At 37.1% G+C, this 17,000-nt stretch overlaps 2 protein-coding genes and 1 long non-coding RNA gene across 13 annotated transcripts; 1 reads left to right on the top strand and 2 right to left on the bottom strand.

Annotated features, from left to right (window-relative positions):
- Positions 1-96: 96 nt before the first annotated feature.
- LOC105161062 (SET domain-containing protein) lies at positions 97-3,955 on the bottom strand. 2 transcript variants are annotated; one of them, XM_011078629.3, is made up of 5 exons: positions 3,876-3,955; positions 3,399-3,801; positions 2,818-3,014; positions 1,746-1,995; positions 97-1,594 (listed from the first exon to the last, which is right to left on the bottom strand). In XM_011078629.3, exons 1-5 carry the CDS (start codon positions 3,887-3,889, stop codon positions 920-922), a joined length of 1,539 nt encoding a protein of 512 aa, XP_011076931.1. In that variant the 5' UTR covers positions 3,890-3,955; the 3' UTR covers positions 97-919. The 2 variants fall into 2 exon arrangements, with proteins under 2 accessions (XP_011076931.1, XP_011076932.1); XM_011078630.3 differs by lacking the exon at positions 3,876-3,955 and having other exon boundaries at positions 2,818-3,018; positions 3,399-3,779.
- Positions 3,956-4,913: 958 nt separating this feature from the next.
- LOC105161060 (uncharacterized) lies at positions 4,914-12,194 on the bottom strand. 10 transcript variants are annotated; one of them, XR_016065183.1, is made up of 17 exons: positions 12,038-12,194; positions 11,245-11,312; positions 10,991-11,149; positions 10,820-10,893; positions 10,684-10,750; positions 10,328-10,569; positions 10,177-10,228; positions 9,771-10,087; positions 9,260-9,647; positions 9,084-9,184; positions 8,855-8,898; positions 7,660-7,846; positions 7,313-7,457; positions 7,020-7,150; positions 6,762-6,912; positions 5,589-5,803; positions 4,914-5,505 (listed from the first exon to the last, which is right to left on the bottom strand). XR_016065183.1 is itself a non-coding variant. In XM_088879673.1 (16 exons), the coding sequence occupies exons 2-15, from the start codon at positions 11,300-11,302 to the stop codon at positions 6,772-6,774; spliced, it is 2,106 nt and encodes a 701-aa protein (XP_088735799.1). In that variant the 5' UTR covers positions 11,303-11,312; positions 12,038-12,194; the 3' UTR covers positions 4,914-5,803; positions 6,743-6,771. The 10 variants fall into 10 exon arrangements, 6 of the variants coding, with proteins under 6 accessions (XP_088735799.1, XP_088735798.1, XP_088735801.1 ...); XR_016065184.1 differs by having other exon boundaries at positions 4,914-5,272; XR_016065185.1 differs by having other exon boundaries at positions 4,914-5,226.
- A 674-nt stretch (positions 12,195-12,868) lies between these two features.
- Positions 12,869-14,389, top strand: LOC148788524 (uncharacterized). Its single transcript, XR_016065298.1, has 3 exons — positions 12,869-13,061; positions 13,249-13,443; positions 13,773-14,389. It is a non-coding gene; the product is annotated as an uncharacterized LOC148788524 (long non-coding RNA).
- The last annotated feature ends 2,611 nt before the right edge of the window (positions 14,390-17,000 follow it).

Below are 17,000 nucleotides of genomic sequence, written 5' to 3'. Positions count from 1 at the left end.
AATGTCAAGATAAACTCAATCGCAGTCTAATCATCATCTTAGATATCAAGATGAATTCAATCACAGTCCTATCTCTAAACATGGATAAATAGCCACTAGAAACGAAAACAATGTAAAATCTAAGAACAGTTTAAAGTTGTCAATTCATATGAATCGAACGACAAAATGAGTAAAATATTACGAAAACAAACACCAAGTTAGCCGCGTGAATTTCAAGAGGGCTTACATATTTAGATCGAACTAACACGAGACAATAATGCAGTTGATACCTGTCTCACTTGCTTCATGTCAAAAAATATGTATGAACCAAAATTATTAATTTTCATTTCCCTAAAGCTTAAGACAGCTAAGAGCACAATGTGCTCCCATGTGTTCTGCAGCACTGATCAACACCAGTTCAACATCAATGCCAGATCCCAAATAGCACACTTACAGGATGTTACCTCAGTTGGGGTGAGATTGTCTTGGCCTTGCATATGAATTAACACTGTTTTGCCGCTAATGAACATTATAAAACATGTTGAACAGGTAAAGGTTGCTGAAAATCTTGCCTGCTATTCATCTGAGCTTCTGCAATGTTAAGAAAATGTGTTGTTCGATGATGCAATTACCATAGCACCAGGAGTTTTCTCTGTGAATCCCTATTTGACTCGTATTACACCACCAGCATGTTCCAGGATTCAATTTCAAGCAATTTCTTTCAGGTCCCATACTTCACCAGGAGACTTGCATGAACAAAGAAGTGCTGCTCATGTTTATCCAGCTTCAACACCTGTAAGGGTGAATCAATGGCAAAATATCTGACTGAAAGAACTAAGTTGTATGCTCTGGGAGTTTATAGCTCAGCATGTATGATAGTCGGATATATAAGAAAATAAATAACTGAAAAAGGAACTCTGAGCCTTCAGCACATGACAAATCATGTCCTCTCCACTCTTCTCCTCTTTCTTGTTCCAACAGCAGTTCTCAAAATTCCAGCCCCAGAATCAGCAAAAGATCTAAGTCTTTCAATTATCCTCCTCTCACTGATACGCAGCGTTAAAGAGTGGTACAATTTAGGGTCAGTTATATGAGAACTCTCGGTGAATGATTTTATGTCGTTGTCCAAAGAATTTGGACCATATAAACTTTCCCGAGCATCTGCAAGTGAAAATAGAGCTTGGCAAACACCACGTGTCAGCAACAACTTCTTACTTGCTTCTGAGTCTTCAGATGACAGAAACCTCTCCTTTCCCAGCAAGCGGAGGCTTGGAGTCTCTTTGACCTCTCCGGTGGCCGATAATGCAAGATCAAGTTCGTGAAATTCCTCATCAGGTAACAACATTATGTAAAGTAAAACCAACAACTCCACTTGAGGTTCCCCATCATATGATATTTCAAAATATTCAGAATCTTCACTGACACATCCAGAATATTCCAACCTTCTCCAGACTGACAGCCTTCTTCTGCTGTGACGACATGAAAACAAAGATGAACTCCACTGAACTACAATATCTAGATCTAGGTTCAGAATATCAAATGGATTATCAGGTTCTGTAAATCCATATCTATGCAGAAGTGCAGCATTGCCCAAGGATCCATATGTATTGAACACCTGAAAGTATGGTAACAATGAGAATTTCATCACACTGCCTTACCAAAATATTACCACGTCAAACCACATGAAGTTTTGTATACAGTCATGGAAAGTTGCTTTTAGTTCCAACAAGAGAACAGAATAGGTAACAGGCAGCACAAGCCCTTACCTCACTTCCAGCTTTGACATCTCGAACAATTATCATTTCCAGATACGTAGATTCATTTCCTGAATTTGAAGAAATTTCCAGGTAGCTTCCACCAGAAAATTCTGTTTCTGGATGAGGAGATATGGGCTCATCATCTCCATCATTTTCATCATCAGCATCTCTTTTTCCATTACCGGATTCAGCATCAGAATCTGAACTAGAAGATACAGATGTGAAATGTACATCCTCAGCGGCTGTTTTGTGATTAAAGCTGGATATCAGAAAGGAGTTGATTACTAAGAAGTGGACAAAGAACTACCATTCAAACAACTCAAGCGAGCAAAACCTCTCTGTAAGCAGCCAAGATAATTCTAATATGAGAAAGCTCAGGAGTTTAATATAGAATCTTGACCATAAGAAAACTAATACTAGTTCAGAGTACATAATGTCTATGGCAAGTTTATCCTAAGAAAAGAATTGTTGAATTGATGCTTCAAACGACAGAAGGGGGCCAAGTTGTTGTGGCTTTAGACTGAATCCTTCAGAGTCTATCAAGAATAGACATTTAAGATCGGCTGAATGGATTTCAAGTGGATAGCTTTAGTCTTTTGAAAGTAGATAGTACATACCAGTTTGCAACTAATGAAGAAATTTTTATGAACTGGTCATTGGTATCATCTTCTATTTTTACCTATCAATTTTTAAGACACTTCACCTTTTATCTTAGCTTTTCAATATCAGCTGCCTTTGATGACTAATTCACTACACAAAAGACTGCATCATATATTTTTTGTTCTCGAGGAGCTTTCTGATTAAATATACATCAAATAGAATTTCATGAAATTAATCGGTAGACAAGCCTAACATACTTCTAACATCTGAAAATGGCATTCAGAAGCTGGTCTTAGGAACATATAATGTCTTATGATTACAAAGTGTGAACAAGCATTCAAAAGACTCATGCAATCATTAATTCCTTAATTATGGTAATTCTATACTATTTCATCAAGTATAACTTAACATATGCCAGAAATATGCCAATATCCTTCTAACAAGAACACAACCATGCAGTATTAGATTAGGCGTAACTTACAGGTCAGCCAAAGGAACCATCCCACTACCATGGTACTCATCTACCTGAAACGATCGTGAAGCAACTAGACTCTTTGCGGCAATGTATTCATCAGCAGTGAAAAATTCTGGATTTAGCTGAAAAGAATCCAAATCCAATAGTGGTTTGATACATTCCTTCCAGTCTTGATAGACCAGAGCCTTGTCTTCCTTAACTATCTGCCTACAAATTGCAGCAAGTAATAGCATATAAATCACATTAACTAGTGCATACTTGCATAAAGGGGATCAGTAATGTATGGATGCTTGCACTATATGTTTAAAAGGACTTTAAAAAATCAAGTTGAACTTCCTGATCAAGCTTGGTTTCAACATTTTTATCAGGTTTTAACCATGATGGAGCTTAAAGTGATTGTTACACTAGTTTAGCTTGAATGAGCTCTAATCGAGCCAAATCCAAACCACTATTGTATTACAAGTAAACTTTGAAACAGAATGAATTATACACTTCCAATTAAATGCTATCAAACAATTATACCCCACGACAAAAGCAAGCGGTCACATCCAATTGGTAACTAGAAAGAACATTCACAATGGACTAACCTTGTGTAGTTCGGTGCCGGTGAGGAGAGAATCAATTTCAGAGAGGGACCAAAGCAACGGAATTGGCTCAAAGGATGGCAGTATCTGGAGGTACTGGAACCATTTCGATTGGGGGCCGAGGCTCTTCTCGTACATGAGAGCAACAACCAGACCCAAATTGCCGTCGAGCTCGGCCTCCTCGACGAGGCTGCTGGCGGCGGAAGTTCTGACGGTGAGGCAGCTCTGTTTGGGAATCGTCGCAACGACATCGCCTTCCTTCAAATCGCACAAAGCCTTCACAGAGATCGACAGTGCCCGGGAGGAATCATCGGTATCGCCATTTTCAGCTGAGAGGAGGAGGGCATCGCTACATTCTATGCCGTTATATTTCATCCACCGGTTGAATCCTCTCATCCTTCTGTCACTGAATATACAAACAAATGTTACTACGTTGTGTTCACAGTAGAAATTACGAGGTGGTGCCGGTGATGAAGTTACCTGGCGGCGGCCATTGCGCGGCGACGGAGCTGGGGCGGCGCGGACGTTGAACCAAAGAGTACGGTGCGTGGGAGGGTAATTCTCTTTTAAAAACAAAAGTTGGGCCCACAATTGAATGCCCATTGGGCCCACAATTGAAAGCCCAAATCTATGCTATTTATCCGGCTAAATAATTTAAAAACAGTAAAAAGATAAATAAATAACTACAAAAATACCGTATTCTTATAATATTTAAAAATTTTAGACAAAACATTGAAAAAATAGTTTATAATATAAAATAAAATTTAGAAAAAATAAATAATTTTTTGGGTAGAATATTAAAGAAAATTGTTGCCCAAAAGTTTAAATATTTTTAAGAATACGGCATTTTTATAATTATTTATTATTTTTTATGATTATTTAGCCTATTTATCCATACCTACACTCGTAAAAATTATGGTGCTCGGATTCACTTGGAGACTTGAAATAGAAAATAGTGAAATAAAGTATTAGGAAATAAAAGAGTATAAATATGAGTGTAATACATAAGTCATACATTACCTGACTTGGACCTCCTTTGGAATAGTTACACAAGTCATATAGCTAGTTAATTTATTAAGGAAAAGACCTCAACAATAACTACCACGATTTCTGATCATTTAATTGTATTAATAATAATTTCTTACTATTCCTATACATATAAAATCAGTTCATCATTTTATTAGTCTTCATCAATATTCATTTTATCTTTATATTTTTATTTATACGATTAAACACATTTCTAATACAAATTTAATTATGGACAGACGTCGAGTATACTTTGATTGACTAGTAATACATAATTACTCGGTTGTCCATCTATTTTTATGCTTTGTATTAACTTTCTAATCTCTTCTTGCCCATGCAAATGGTTTGATCAGTGTTTGGGAAAGCAACTAAAACCTCAATATGGAGGAGGGATGGTTGCAGAACTGAGTGAAGAATTGAAAAGGTGGATACCAAACTGGAAATGTAGAGTCCAAAGATTGTGAAACTGCGCAACTTAGACAACAAAGAATCTGATCAAAGCAAGAGCTGTTTATCTTTTACTACGAAAAGGAATACAATAAAACTGCTAGCGTCAGGACGATCCATGGGGTTCGCTCATCCAGCGAACTTACATTTATTTTTAAGAAAAGCGTAAATGTCTTAAAAAATGCATTGGTCTGGTGCAGCTATCATTGTTCCGCCTGGATGCGACCACTGAGTATGTAAAGTATTCTATGGCTATTTCTGATGTATTTCTTCTACTCCAAAAACCCTGTCTGCTTCCTGCAATAGCTTAGGCAGCTCCTCATCATCCCCATATGGATATTGCTGTTGCAAGATTTTTCTTCTCACATAATCAAGAATTCACAAGATAAATTACATTATCCTACCTGTTTGAAGAATCAAAGTCAACAACATATCCCAAAGAGAGACAGAGAGAATTAGCTTCTGGTTCCGATAACAAGGTTACTAGACAAAGTTTTGTGGCATGTAAGAGGATAAGGAAAATCTACTACTGAGTATTGCAAGTGATTCAGTGAGACACAGAAGTTTTGTTCAACTCCGGTTGCATTGTTGAAAAAAAACTCAACTGTACGAAAATGTTCTGCACTTCAAAGAAATCCTGAGAATATAGCTAACTTATCTGTGAAGTATAATAATGAAATTTCAATAACTGATATAGAACAACAAGAGCTAATTCCTTACCCGCCAATCAACCCAAGGTGCCAGAAAGGTTGCTGTAAAACCGAAGTGTCTCAGGTGTGGTGATTTCACTTTCCAATAAGCAGTTGCTTCGCATAGAATTCTTCAATCACTTTGTTTGCAGTAAGGGTATGCCCAAGGTAGGATGATGCTGAGAGTAAGACAGACCCCGAGTGGGCACTTACAGCATCGAACTTCCATGGAGCTTCATCATTGCACTTCAAAAGAAGCACAAGAGTCAGATTATTCCGCATAGTGCATTCACATCAACAAATCAAATCATACATTTTGAATCACTTCTGCAGCAATTTCACTCAAGCTGATGTATTCACACTCATAAACAGCAGAGATTATCTCCTCTAGAGTGACCCAAGGTATAGGCTTTTCATAAAATACAAGGGCATTCCCATATTTGGATTTTAAGTATCTTTTCAAACTTATAGCAACAGATAGTGGTATTCCATTTCGTTGCAGATTAAAGGATTACGCTTTGAGAAAAGGATATCAGGAGATTCCACAATTACTCAAAAAATAGCTCCAAATGGAAGCTCAGTTATTTGAAACCCATTGTAATGTAAAACGATCACCAAGCTTGATGGACTTGCTATTAGGAATTTGAAATCTCTAAATAAATCACCCCAAAATCCTGCCTTAGTGAACTTGAGAGCTATAAGTGGTATTTGATAAACAAGATTCTTATCATGATACATTTTCCCAGATAAATACATTTCCTGTATTGATGCAACAACAGATTATGCATCAGATTCCTGCCTGTTGGCCACCATTGCCATGCTGGCTAACACATGATATGCTTAATGTTCTAGTCAAAACATAGCATGTACATTGTGCTTGACTCCAAATATGAGCTCAAGGAACTGAAAATGGAACAATCTCTAGTCATTTTAAAAGAAAGTATTTCGAAAAAGCACTGTAAATCAGATTTTGAACACTTGAATTTCTACTAACTGAAACTTTAACTTCTGCAGCAAAATTTTAAGTGGTCCATAACCAGCACTTATGGTTCCTGTGGTTAGCAGCAGCACGACATGAGAACGTGGATGGTTAACATCTAGTAATAATGGGCAAAATGAGCAGATTGACAAAGAACATTTTCATTAATCAACTTCTTGATATTAAAAAGTTCTAATGGCCTGTACATTTAACAGTGTTGTTTACCCCTAGTCAGTTATCCACTCTTATATTGACTCCATATGAACAAATCATCTTCAATATCCTCCGACTTTGAAGGGCTTCGAACTTCAGCAAAGTCATTTGCTACACCCTCATTCACCTCTTCCTCAATGTGCTCATCTTTGGCTTCTTCATCCTTCACGACGCATTGCCAAGGCGTAAGCCAATTTGATAAATTAAATATTTAGTTATAAATAAAGATATCAGTGTCAATTAGATTTTGTAAAACAGCATAGGACATACACCAGCATTCAAAGTCCCCTCATCCACTTCATTGCCTGTCAAATCTATTGATTCATCATTATCAGCATTCTGATTTTCTTCTGCGGCAATTTGCTTTAAGCGTTCTATGACCTTTTCAAAATGGGAATGATCTGCAAAATGAAGAATAGAAAATTTAGAGAGATCAACATTCCAGCAAGTTTAATTTGTTAGTTTCCAGAATACCTAACATGATCTCTCTTCTTCCAAAATCATTACTTTTCTTCCTCTTACATTATCTTTACATAGAAGCAGAGACTATTGCATAAGTTTACCTTTCGTACGGTTAGTCAAAGCTTCACGGAGCCTCAGTGGATGCTGCCGTTCTTCTTTTTTGTATTTCAGCTTTACTTGTCGCCGGGTCCGATCAGGAAAAAGTTGTTGTATCATAGAAAGATCGGTCCCGAACTGCCTCACAGCCTACCAAATAAAATAGGTAAAAGCAGAAATTAATATTTGTCAAGTTGTTGTCAAGGGGATCCAGCCTTCACAACAGTATCATACACCAATCTAAGTTAGCAAAACAACCCTTCTTTTCATCACCCCCAATCACTATACAAAGCAAACACTGATGTTGACCATTCTTATATGATGAAAATATACACGTAGCAAGAAGACATGCCTCGTAGAACAACTCTGTGTCCTGTTTGGACCATCTGATGCTGGGTGTTCTGTCCATGTGGGTGTGATAATTGAAGCAGATGGTGCTCTCTTCAATCCTAGGGCTTCCTTGTCCGTCATTATATTCTCCATTTTGTTCAGAAGTAAAGGCCTCTTCTTGATTGTATCGGCTTGAAGAATTACCATTACTGCAGAGTAACACAGCCAGAGCATTACATCATTCCGCATTGAAAAAGTATTCTACAGATGTTATAGTGTTTCAAATATAAAACACAAAACTAGAAACAAGCAGTTTCAAAGTAGAATGAAATAACAAATATATTCACAAGAATGTTATATAATTGCCCCCCATTTGACTATATTCTTCACTATAATGCAGGATGATGCTACAAAAGTTAAGATGATAAGAAAGAAACAGTAGTACTTTGTGAACTTGGACATTCTCAGTAGCAAATGGCATCAAATCCTGTTAAAGAGCAGTAACCAAGAACTAAAAGAATGGCATAATCAAACCGCAAAACCTGTTTTGACTCATTTTACATGGGCAAAACTACCTCATCTTGCTCAAAATAACTTTCAATTCTTACTGACTCTGAAAGATAAGCCTAAGAATGAACACATACATGATTGACCTCAGACAATGAGGATCACTAATTTGTCATGCCCTGCTCTACCTCATCCCTCTTAATCGTCACATCTTTCAAATATACTAGTCTAGTAGCAAAATCATATAATTTATCCATGAGCACATCTTTTGCTTTGGATCATCACCTGAACTTCCTAAGTGCAATCCACTAGGAATCTAGGATACAAGATTGGTGCATCCTAATCAACATTTCCTTCAGAGATTAAGATCAAGGATGTTACTAAAAAGTATCTACCACGTCTAGATGCTAAATAATATTTCTTCACAAAAATAATTACCCAGTACTTCTCAGGCCCTTTTTTCCACCCTCAGTGGGCCTGTAACTTTTGCAAGGAAAATACAATCACCATTTTTCTTCTGCCCTCAATGAGCCAGTAATTTATGCAAGTAGATATACATATAAATTCATCAACATATTCTTTTCTGCTAACATTCTGAAAATTAGATTTAGCACTACAATTAAAATCCAACATTCTCCCTCACGAAGGCTACAGAATTCCCCATCTTTCATGTTAGTGAATAAAACATCAAGCTCATTATATTATATTACCTTTGTTTTTTTGCTGTTACTCCTGCTGCCGCCTCTTCTTTTTTCTGTAAGGTAAATAATAAGATCACCATTCTGAAAATAAGCATATTAATAACTAGTTTTCTCTGGAAAACACAGCAGAAGTTGCCTTCAAAATTATTTTTTTTACACTGTACACAACTGATTATGCATTCATCAAAGCAAGTTGCAGGATGTAAATAAACCCAAGTCCCTTTAACAATTTACTTACCATCTCCCGCTCCTTGTGCTCTGCCAGCAGAATCAAATCCCTAAGAGGAACCTTTTGGTAGTCAATTTCATCTTCAGGAGTTGCAAGCAAAACCTTGTCCACTATATTACAAAGGTCTCTAGTCAGTACATTAATTACAAAGCAACAGCCTCTGATCTCTCAATAGTTACAAATACCTCGCCTTCGCCGAGTAGAGTGAGAGAACTTTTTAGGCTTTGCATCCTTATCTGATGCTTCAGTCTCCTTCCTCTTCCTGACTGGTTTTTCAAACTTCTGCTTCACCTTTTTCATTTGTGAATCACTTTCCACTTGGAATTCCTCATTATCAACATTTTCCTCCTCTGCAGCAGAATTGACGGGACATTCTTCAGAAAATTCCTCACTAGCATGGACTCCATCCTCCACCTCATCTCCTAGTTCACAAAAATTTGTTTTGCTTTTTCTAGGCCGTAATGATCTACCCATTTCATTCTCCTGACTGGATGTCGAAGTCTTTTGCTGCTGTTGAGAAGGATCTGATGCTGTTTGAGTCTTATTCCTTCCTATCTTTGCACGCCGAGAAGCCTAGCAAACATTAGTTAATAATCCAAGTATGCTCAAAAAAGAATGCAACATTAACAATATAGGACAATGTATTAGTTAATGAAAACATGTATACTCTCAACTTGTATCGGATAAATAGCTTACAAGTTTTGCAGGAATTTCAGGCGGACACTCCAGAGGAATGCCTGAATCCAACTGGGTCATCTCCGTAAGATTCATAGACTCTTCATTCAGAGGAAGTTCAGAGGACGCTTCAGTTGGCAAGGTATGAGTGAATCCTAGGGATGAAAGATCAAGAACATCATCCTGTTGAAATGTAGGACTAAAATCCTTCTCCGTATAACTAATTTCAGGTGGAAAAGATTGTGAACCAAGTGAGCAAGAAAGCGACTCAGCGGGTTTACATATCACTTCATGCATTTGTAATTTTGGTTTTGGCTGAAATTTTCCTGTTCTATGTCCTGGACAAGGATAACATCAATATCAGAAAGGATGCAATACAAATATACAAATAAAGCTCATAAAGCAGGCATTTCAAACTTCAACATACCAGAGTTGGTTGTAACCTCAGATGCATTAATAGAGTCCATGATATCCATTTCCTGCAATTGACCAACTTAGACCTCAAGCTAACCAAATAGGAAGCATTCACATTCGATGGTTCAGAAAGAGCCCAGGGGCTCAAAATATCAGCTATCTACCTCTCTTCCCAATTCTTTAACATGCATGCGACCACATCCATCACTACTTGAAACAATAGGCTCCCCAGCAGTTAGTGGATCTACGGCCGCTGACAATTCATGACATGTGGGAACATCAGCCACCTTACATGTGTGGTTTGAATCCCCAACAGAAGAAAGAACAGGAGCAGGCCCTCCTCCTGTATTCTCATGGTTATGAACATTAAGAGCTACTTCTTCTGAAGGATGGATAGTGCCCTCTGCTACATTGTTTCAGGTAACTAGTGTTAAGTTGTCTAATGACCACTATGATGATCTTAAGGCAAGCCACAACTCAGTAAATAGAGAAAACCTGAGACAAGGAACTTTTTTCTCACCCATATCACTAGTGGTGTGAGGAAGAAAATCACCAAGTGCTTCCAACCCAATAAATATGTCAGCATTCTAAGAATAAGGAAATATATGCATCAGCAGACTAGACCAACAAATATGGCATAGAAATACAGGACTCACCTCTGTCCCTGACTTTTCAATGGAAGCATGCCAGCCTCCATCATCGTTAAACACAACATCCAGACCTGAAATCACTGAGGAACCAGCAATGGTTTACCATATATTCATTTGTCCTTACTGAAACTCTGACGGATAATAAATTATGATGCATCCAATCAAGAAAATACAAACCGTTTTCTGATGACTTTGCAGTCCTTAGAGGGTCGCTTGATTCGTTCTGTGCAGGATCAATGGTTTGGGCTGCTTGTGAGGAAGAAAGTGAAGTTGCTGCTGCGTCCTTTCTTGGCGGTCGGAACTTTGACTTTGGCTGAAACTTGCCTACTGCCCGTGCTGCAAAAAAGTATTTTAGTTCTTGTGTATCCCTAAATTAAAGTTGCAAACCAGCCACAGCTAGGAAAAAATAACAATAGAACTAAAGTTTTTACCATTCTTCACTGCTTCATCAGCAAAAATATCATCCAACGGATCCAAATCAATACCCATTGCAAATATCCTGAATCATAACAATTTTCAAGTGATAGATGAACATAACATGAACTGAAAACCATATCCAAAAATATAATTTAGAAACTAAGCAAATTACATTTAAAAAAAAAAATCTCCTCATGTGATCTGAAGAAAAAAGAATCGGCATGACTAGACATTACTATGTTTCAGCAATCACATATATGGATGAGATATAAATCCACATTCCTTACAAATCTTACAAACTTGTTATAGCAATAGAAAAAGGGAAATTCAAATGGTAAAGCGGCTACAATGGGCATGTTAACACAAGCCCAGATATGCATGCATGTAGAGTTCATCATGTTGCCAAAGATGAAGACTACCATACCAAGTTGCAATAGGAAACGGAAATCCATGGCATCAGGTGTTTAACAATTTGTGACTATCAAGAGGCTATATTCTTAGAACAAATTGTTGACAGCAGAAATGTTTGGTGAGAAAGTTTACAAGATACAAAATTTAGATCACATGAGGAAACAAATTTATATCTATAATATCTGGTAAAAATGTGTTAGATCATGCGAGTCTCCCCTTCACATACCAAATCAGTTCGCAGCCATTTTCATTTCTTGAAGCACCAAAATAACACAGAAAACCCCAAAAGACTAAAACAACAATAGTAAATTAAAGAACTATTTTCTCCTCATAGGTGCCGCCCACACCCACACAATCCGAACGATGAAACCAAGACTATGAGATGTTAATGCAAACCTGCTCAAGCTTCTCGCTTCGCCGACATTGGGGCTTGCAATTGTTGGTTTAGGGGTAGGGTTTTGCCTCTTAGGATTCAGATATGGGAATTGGGGAGAAAGGGAAAAAAAAACGAGAGGGAAAAAATTGGGTGAACGGAAAAAAAAAAAAAGAGTGGGGAGAAAATGGGAATTAGGGAGAAAGAAAGAAAAAAAGAGTGGGAAATGGGGAGAAAGAAAAAAATATTAAATTTTATATTATATTAACAATTTATTGAATATTATATAATTATCAAAAAATTAAATATGTAATATAACATCTTAATTTATTATTATAAATATAAACTACTAATTAATTTAAATATAATTAATAAAATATACCAAATAATTAATAAAATATACCAAAAGATAAAAAAATATTTTAGTTTCATTTCAAATTTGTTCATATGCTTTTAATTATTTTAAATTAGTCCCCCCATTTCAATTTTCAATATTAATTTTGAGGATAAATACAATTTTGATCCTTAATTACATGATACAAAAATGTGATAAAAAAATTCTCAGCATCCAAAAAGTCTTTAATTTCTTACATGACAGCATTGATTGCAGATGCAATCTTCTGTCAATAATCTAAATCAAATGTGTCTTTCATGTGCTGATGCAGTGTGCCAGGGCCTTACTATGCAAGACACTGTCAGCTCTGATTTTATAAAGGGAGTATTTGCAAAACGCTCGCAATCACTCCCTAAATTTTATACTTTTGTCCTTCAAAAATGACTTTGCTATAGAGAGAAAACTTTGAAATTTATAACTCACTCAAATTCCTCATTTTCAATTGATGTGGGATGTGTGGACAGTATCACCAACCCCCTAGTTAGGGGATTGGAATAGGTATATGATCTTATTTTCTCATATAGTGCTAAAAGATGTAGTATTGGACTCGATTGATATCCAGTGTGATGGCGTCGAAAGAGTCCCCAGAGAACAATTCAGGGCTCCACACTTCTCCGGATGAGGCTACCAAAGGCTATTTCTTGCAGCAAACCGTAAGCGTTGAGATAGCCCGTTATACATTATTTCGGAATTGTTATGTAAAAATAACATCCCACATCAATTGAAATATTACTATAGTCAAATAATCTATGTAAAAATGTAGATCATGTTATGGTGGACCTTTTTAATCATTTCTGTTTCTGATATGTTTTCAATCTATCTTATGTTACCTTGGTTCAGGACACATGACATCATCGGCTCCCAGTGATCCAGTTCAGCGCACGGGCTTACACAGTAAGAGCTAGTTTCTTTTTGCATATAGAAACATTCTTGCTTGCAAATCTCTACCATAGTGTTGCCACAGTAACTGGGGTACTGAAACTGATCCTGATTTCAAGGGTTATCACAATGGAAACTCGGAACCTCGTGGGTTTGGTATGTGAAAATTTTAACTTAAACATGCTTCTCTTTTTCCCCATTTATCTGTTGAAGTGATCCCCTTTATATGAATGACCTTTGACATCTTTGTATATGTATATGTAACTGCTATTGTTCTGTCCTGGCTTTGAGTGCATTAGATCTTGTGCCTTTGGGTTATCTGTTGTAAGGAACCGCTACTACATATCTGCTGTACTTGGTTACAATCATGTTGGTTGATTTATAATAGACTAAGATGATTTTAATGTAATGGGATGTTTCATTGGATGACGATTCTCGGTCGTACCTAATATTTTGGGGACTAATGTCTAGGGATGTTCTTGCAGGACACATAGGTATCACTGTTGACGACGTGCAAGAGATTCGAGAGTCTAGGGGTGGAGTTTGTGAAGAAACCTGAGGATGCTAATTTTGTTGTATTAATATATGAATTTGCTAAGTTTTGATTCTTCTTATGTTAATTTACAGTTCTCAACATTCAACTTCAGTAATTTCTACTATGCATTAGTACTGTCTGCCCAAGCTCTTCTTCAGACCATTGGACAAGAAATTGAAACCAGAGTTATTCTAAAATTCAATTTTTCCGTCCCATCTCACATTTCAGGAAAAAATTAAGGATATAGCATTCATCAAGGATCCCGATGGCTACTGGATTGAAATCTTTGATACTGCATCGGTTGCCAGAACAATTGCTAACGCTGCTGTCTGATGTAAAAATTCGGTTTTGAAGAACTAAGAAACAAATAATACTGCTGTTATGAGACTTGACTATATATATGGCTTCCTAGAATTTGTGTTGTTGATGCATCAGGGGGATGGGGATGTGACATGCTGTAATGGTTACTCCTTATTACAGTAAAACGGATTGTCAGAGCTTAAAAATTTGTGTGAAATATGCTATTGCTGATTCCTTAGAGGAGATAATCATGTGTGCCTTTGCAAACCCTGCATCTCTTATGTGTGTGTGTGTGTGAGGGGTGGTGGTGTCAGGTAATCAGGTTCGTTCAGCCTGAACCGATATCTAACCTGCTCCCACCTGATTCTTGCGGTAATCCCACTTGTTTACTCTGCAAAATTTATTTATTTTTTTCTCCTTCAATTAATCAATATGTAATATTTTTAAAAGTTTTAAGCGTGTTTATGAATAGTCAATAAGGTATTGTCATGTTAAATGTAAATTCATTCTATTAGTACATTTATTAGACAAGAATTAATGTAAATTAACTAAATCGATGAATATATTATGTGGGGTAGGTGGGGATTCGATTTTATTGTTGTCAACAGTATGAAAAATCTGGAGCAGCACTGTCCAGTTAATACAAAAATGTTCATGTGAGTGATAAACAATTGGAAGGATGAGATCTCCCTCCAACATAGCTTTTTCTTATTATTTGTTTTTAGTTCTTGTGATTGGTGAATGAAAGGTGAACTGTTGGTTGGGAGAAAACAAAATTTTATGCTTGTGTTTTTGGGCAAGTAAGCTCTTGCTCCTTTGACGCCCCATCAATCAATTTATGAAAATTTTTTATAAATAAGGTATAATCGAGTCAAATTAATTATAATAAATATAAATTATATTTATTATATAATAAATTTATTATACTTAATATATAATTTATTGACGCTGAATCTAACTCAATTTGAATTAAAACATAAACGAAACCCAAAACTCTCTGGGGTCTTTCAACACAATTTAACCCCTATTTATAAGGTTCTAAAATTTGAAATCCCTATTTAGGGTTTTGAAAAATGGGAGATAAATTAAGAAATATTTAAATAAGGTTATCAATTTTGATGCAAAATTATAGAAATCTAAACCCCTAATTATATGTTCTTTACAACCTAGCGTATTTTATTGGAATATTTTTAATATTAAAATGTTAATTGCTAATTTAAGACATTCACTTTCTTTAAAATCATATAATAACTAATAGCTGCTTCCGTGTTGTATATGCTAGCTAGTGATGGCTGAGTTGGATGCGTGTACCAACTAGTAGCGGTTCATGCGTGCACCAGCTGGTGGCAGCTTATGTAAGTGCGTACACTAACTGGGTCGACTTATTCGAAGTGTGCGTCAACAAGGGGAGAATTATTAGGAGCGTGGCCGATTGGTGGTGACTTATTAGGAGCGTGTGCTGACTGGTGAAATCTTACGTAAATGCGTATGCCAGCTAGGAATGACTCATGTAAAAATATGTGTCAGCTAGTGGCGACGACTTATTTAGAGTTAGTTAGCAACTGAAAACTGATTCTGCAAGTAACACAAGATAGGAAGCAAGAATTAACTTTATCAATATAATATAATGCTTGATTACAAGGATAGTGTAGATAGAGATTAGGGATTTCAAGAATAAAACTTTCTAAGGTTAGAAACATTCCATGGTCAAGAAAGGCTTCTAAGATCCCATGCTTGTTCCTTGCCCTTGCAAGAGTTGTGGCGGCGGGAGCGTTCTTCCTTTTACTTGGACCTTTATTCTTTGTCTATGTAGTTTTTTAGGTAGCCGGCTTGTATAAGCCTTCTTATCTCTTACCTCAGCTGGCGGCACCAGTTGGTCTCATGCCTTTACTCTCTGTGATATCTTCAAAAATATTTATATTTCACGAGCTAGGGACTTCTTCTGAGCCATTAGGCCATTGTAAGGCAGAATGCTGGTCAATTGTCAAGGGCATTCTAGCCCGGCTGGTAATGAGCAAGGTGTAGCGTTCGTTCTTTGGAACAATGGAATTGAAGCATCCTATGGCTCTCCCTGCTCCTGCTGGAGGAAGACAACTCGTTCTCCCTCGCTTATCATGATTGCTCTTCTTCACTAGCCAGACACCCTCTATATTCATGTATTTTCCAGCCCGAGCCAACATGGCTAGGAAGTCGGTTACTGGTTTTTTCGCTAGATACTCAAAAAGAGGGGAGCCTTTGGGTGAATGCACTGACCAGTTCCTCCTGGTAAGTTGTTGGGACCTCAAAGATGGTTGTGTTGAACTGCTGAACGTAGGCTCTTAGAATCTCGTTCTCTTTCTGCTTCACCCCGAAAAGACTGATAGCGGATTTTCGATACTTCTTGCTGCTAGGGAATTGGTGCTGGAAAAGGTAGCTAATGTTTTCAAAAGATCTAACTCATCCAGCTGGAAGTTGGTCGAATGATTTTTGGGAAAAATTCAATAGCATAGTAAGGAAAGGACCACATTAAATGCCTTCAGTATACCTATGCTTTTCAAACTTACAGATATGTGCAACTAGATCAGTGGTACCATAATAAGCATGTAAGTGCGAATGTGCTAGAAAATGAGCGAGAGTTCCTCTACCGTGATGTGCTCATCGAAACAAATGCCACGCTCAGCAGATATGGTCTCTTTTGTCACTTGCTGATTAAGCTTGACCATCTCTTTCTTTAGTGATTCCCATATTCCAGGGGGATGTAAGGTGGTTGCTACTTACTGGAAAAAGTCAGGAGACGTGGATTGATCCCGCTGGGAGCCCGACAGGAATCTGCTCTTCAATGCCTTGGCTTCCTCGTGTTCCACCTCTTGCCAGCTAGGATGGAGGTCCTGCTCCGCTA

Source organism: Sesamum indicum, linkage group LG4, assembly GCF_026168435.1.
Source record: "Sesamum indicum cultivar Baizhima isolate 11 linkage group LG4, ASM2616843v1, whole genome shotgun sequence".
Classification (NCBI taxonomy): Eukaryota; Viridiplantae; Streptophyta; class Magnoliopsida; order Lamiales; family Pedaliaceae; genus Sesamum; species Sesamum indicum.
This window is presented reverse-complemented; position numbering and strand designations above follow the sequence as displayed.

Excerpts from the sequence above, each read along its gene's own strand:
- LOC105161062 (XM_011078629.3), bottom strand. Across the intron at positions 3,015-3,398 it reads CCGGCACCGAACTACACAAG|ATAGTTAAGGAAGACAAGGC; the intron begins GTTAGTCCATTG and ends ATTTGTAGGCAG. Across the intron at positions 1,996-2,817 it reads ATGGTTCCTTTGGCTGACCT|CTTTAATCACAAAACAGCCG; the intron begins GTAAGTTACGCC and ends TCTGATATCCAG.
- LOC105161060 (XM_088879673.1), bottom strand. The coding sequence starts at position 11,302 with ATGGGTATTGATTTGGATCCGTTGGATGATATTTTTGCTGATGAAGCA. Across the intron at positions 10,751-10,819 it reads TTGAAAAGTCAGGGACAGAG|AATGCTGACATATTTATTGG; the intron begins GTGAGTCCTGTA and ends CCTTATTCTTAG. Across the intron at positions 7,458-7,659 it reads ACACAGAGTTGTTCTACGAG|GCTGTGAGGCAGTTCGGGAC; the intron begins GCATGTCTTCTT and ends TTTATTTGGTAG.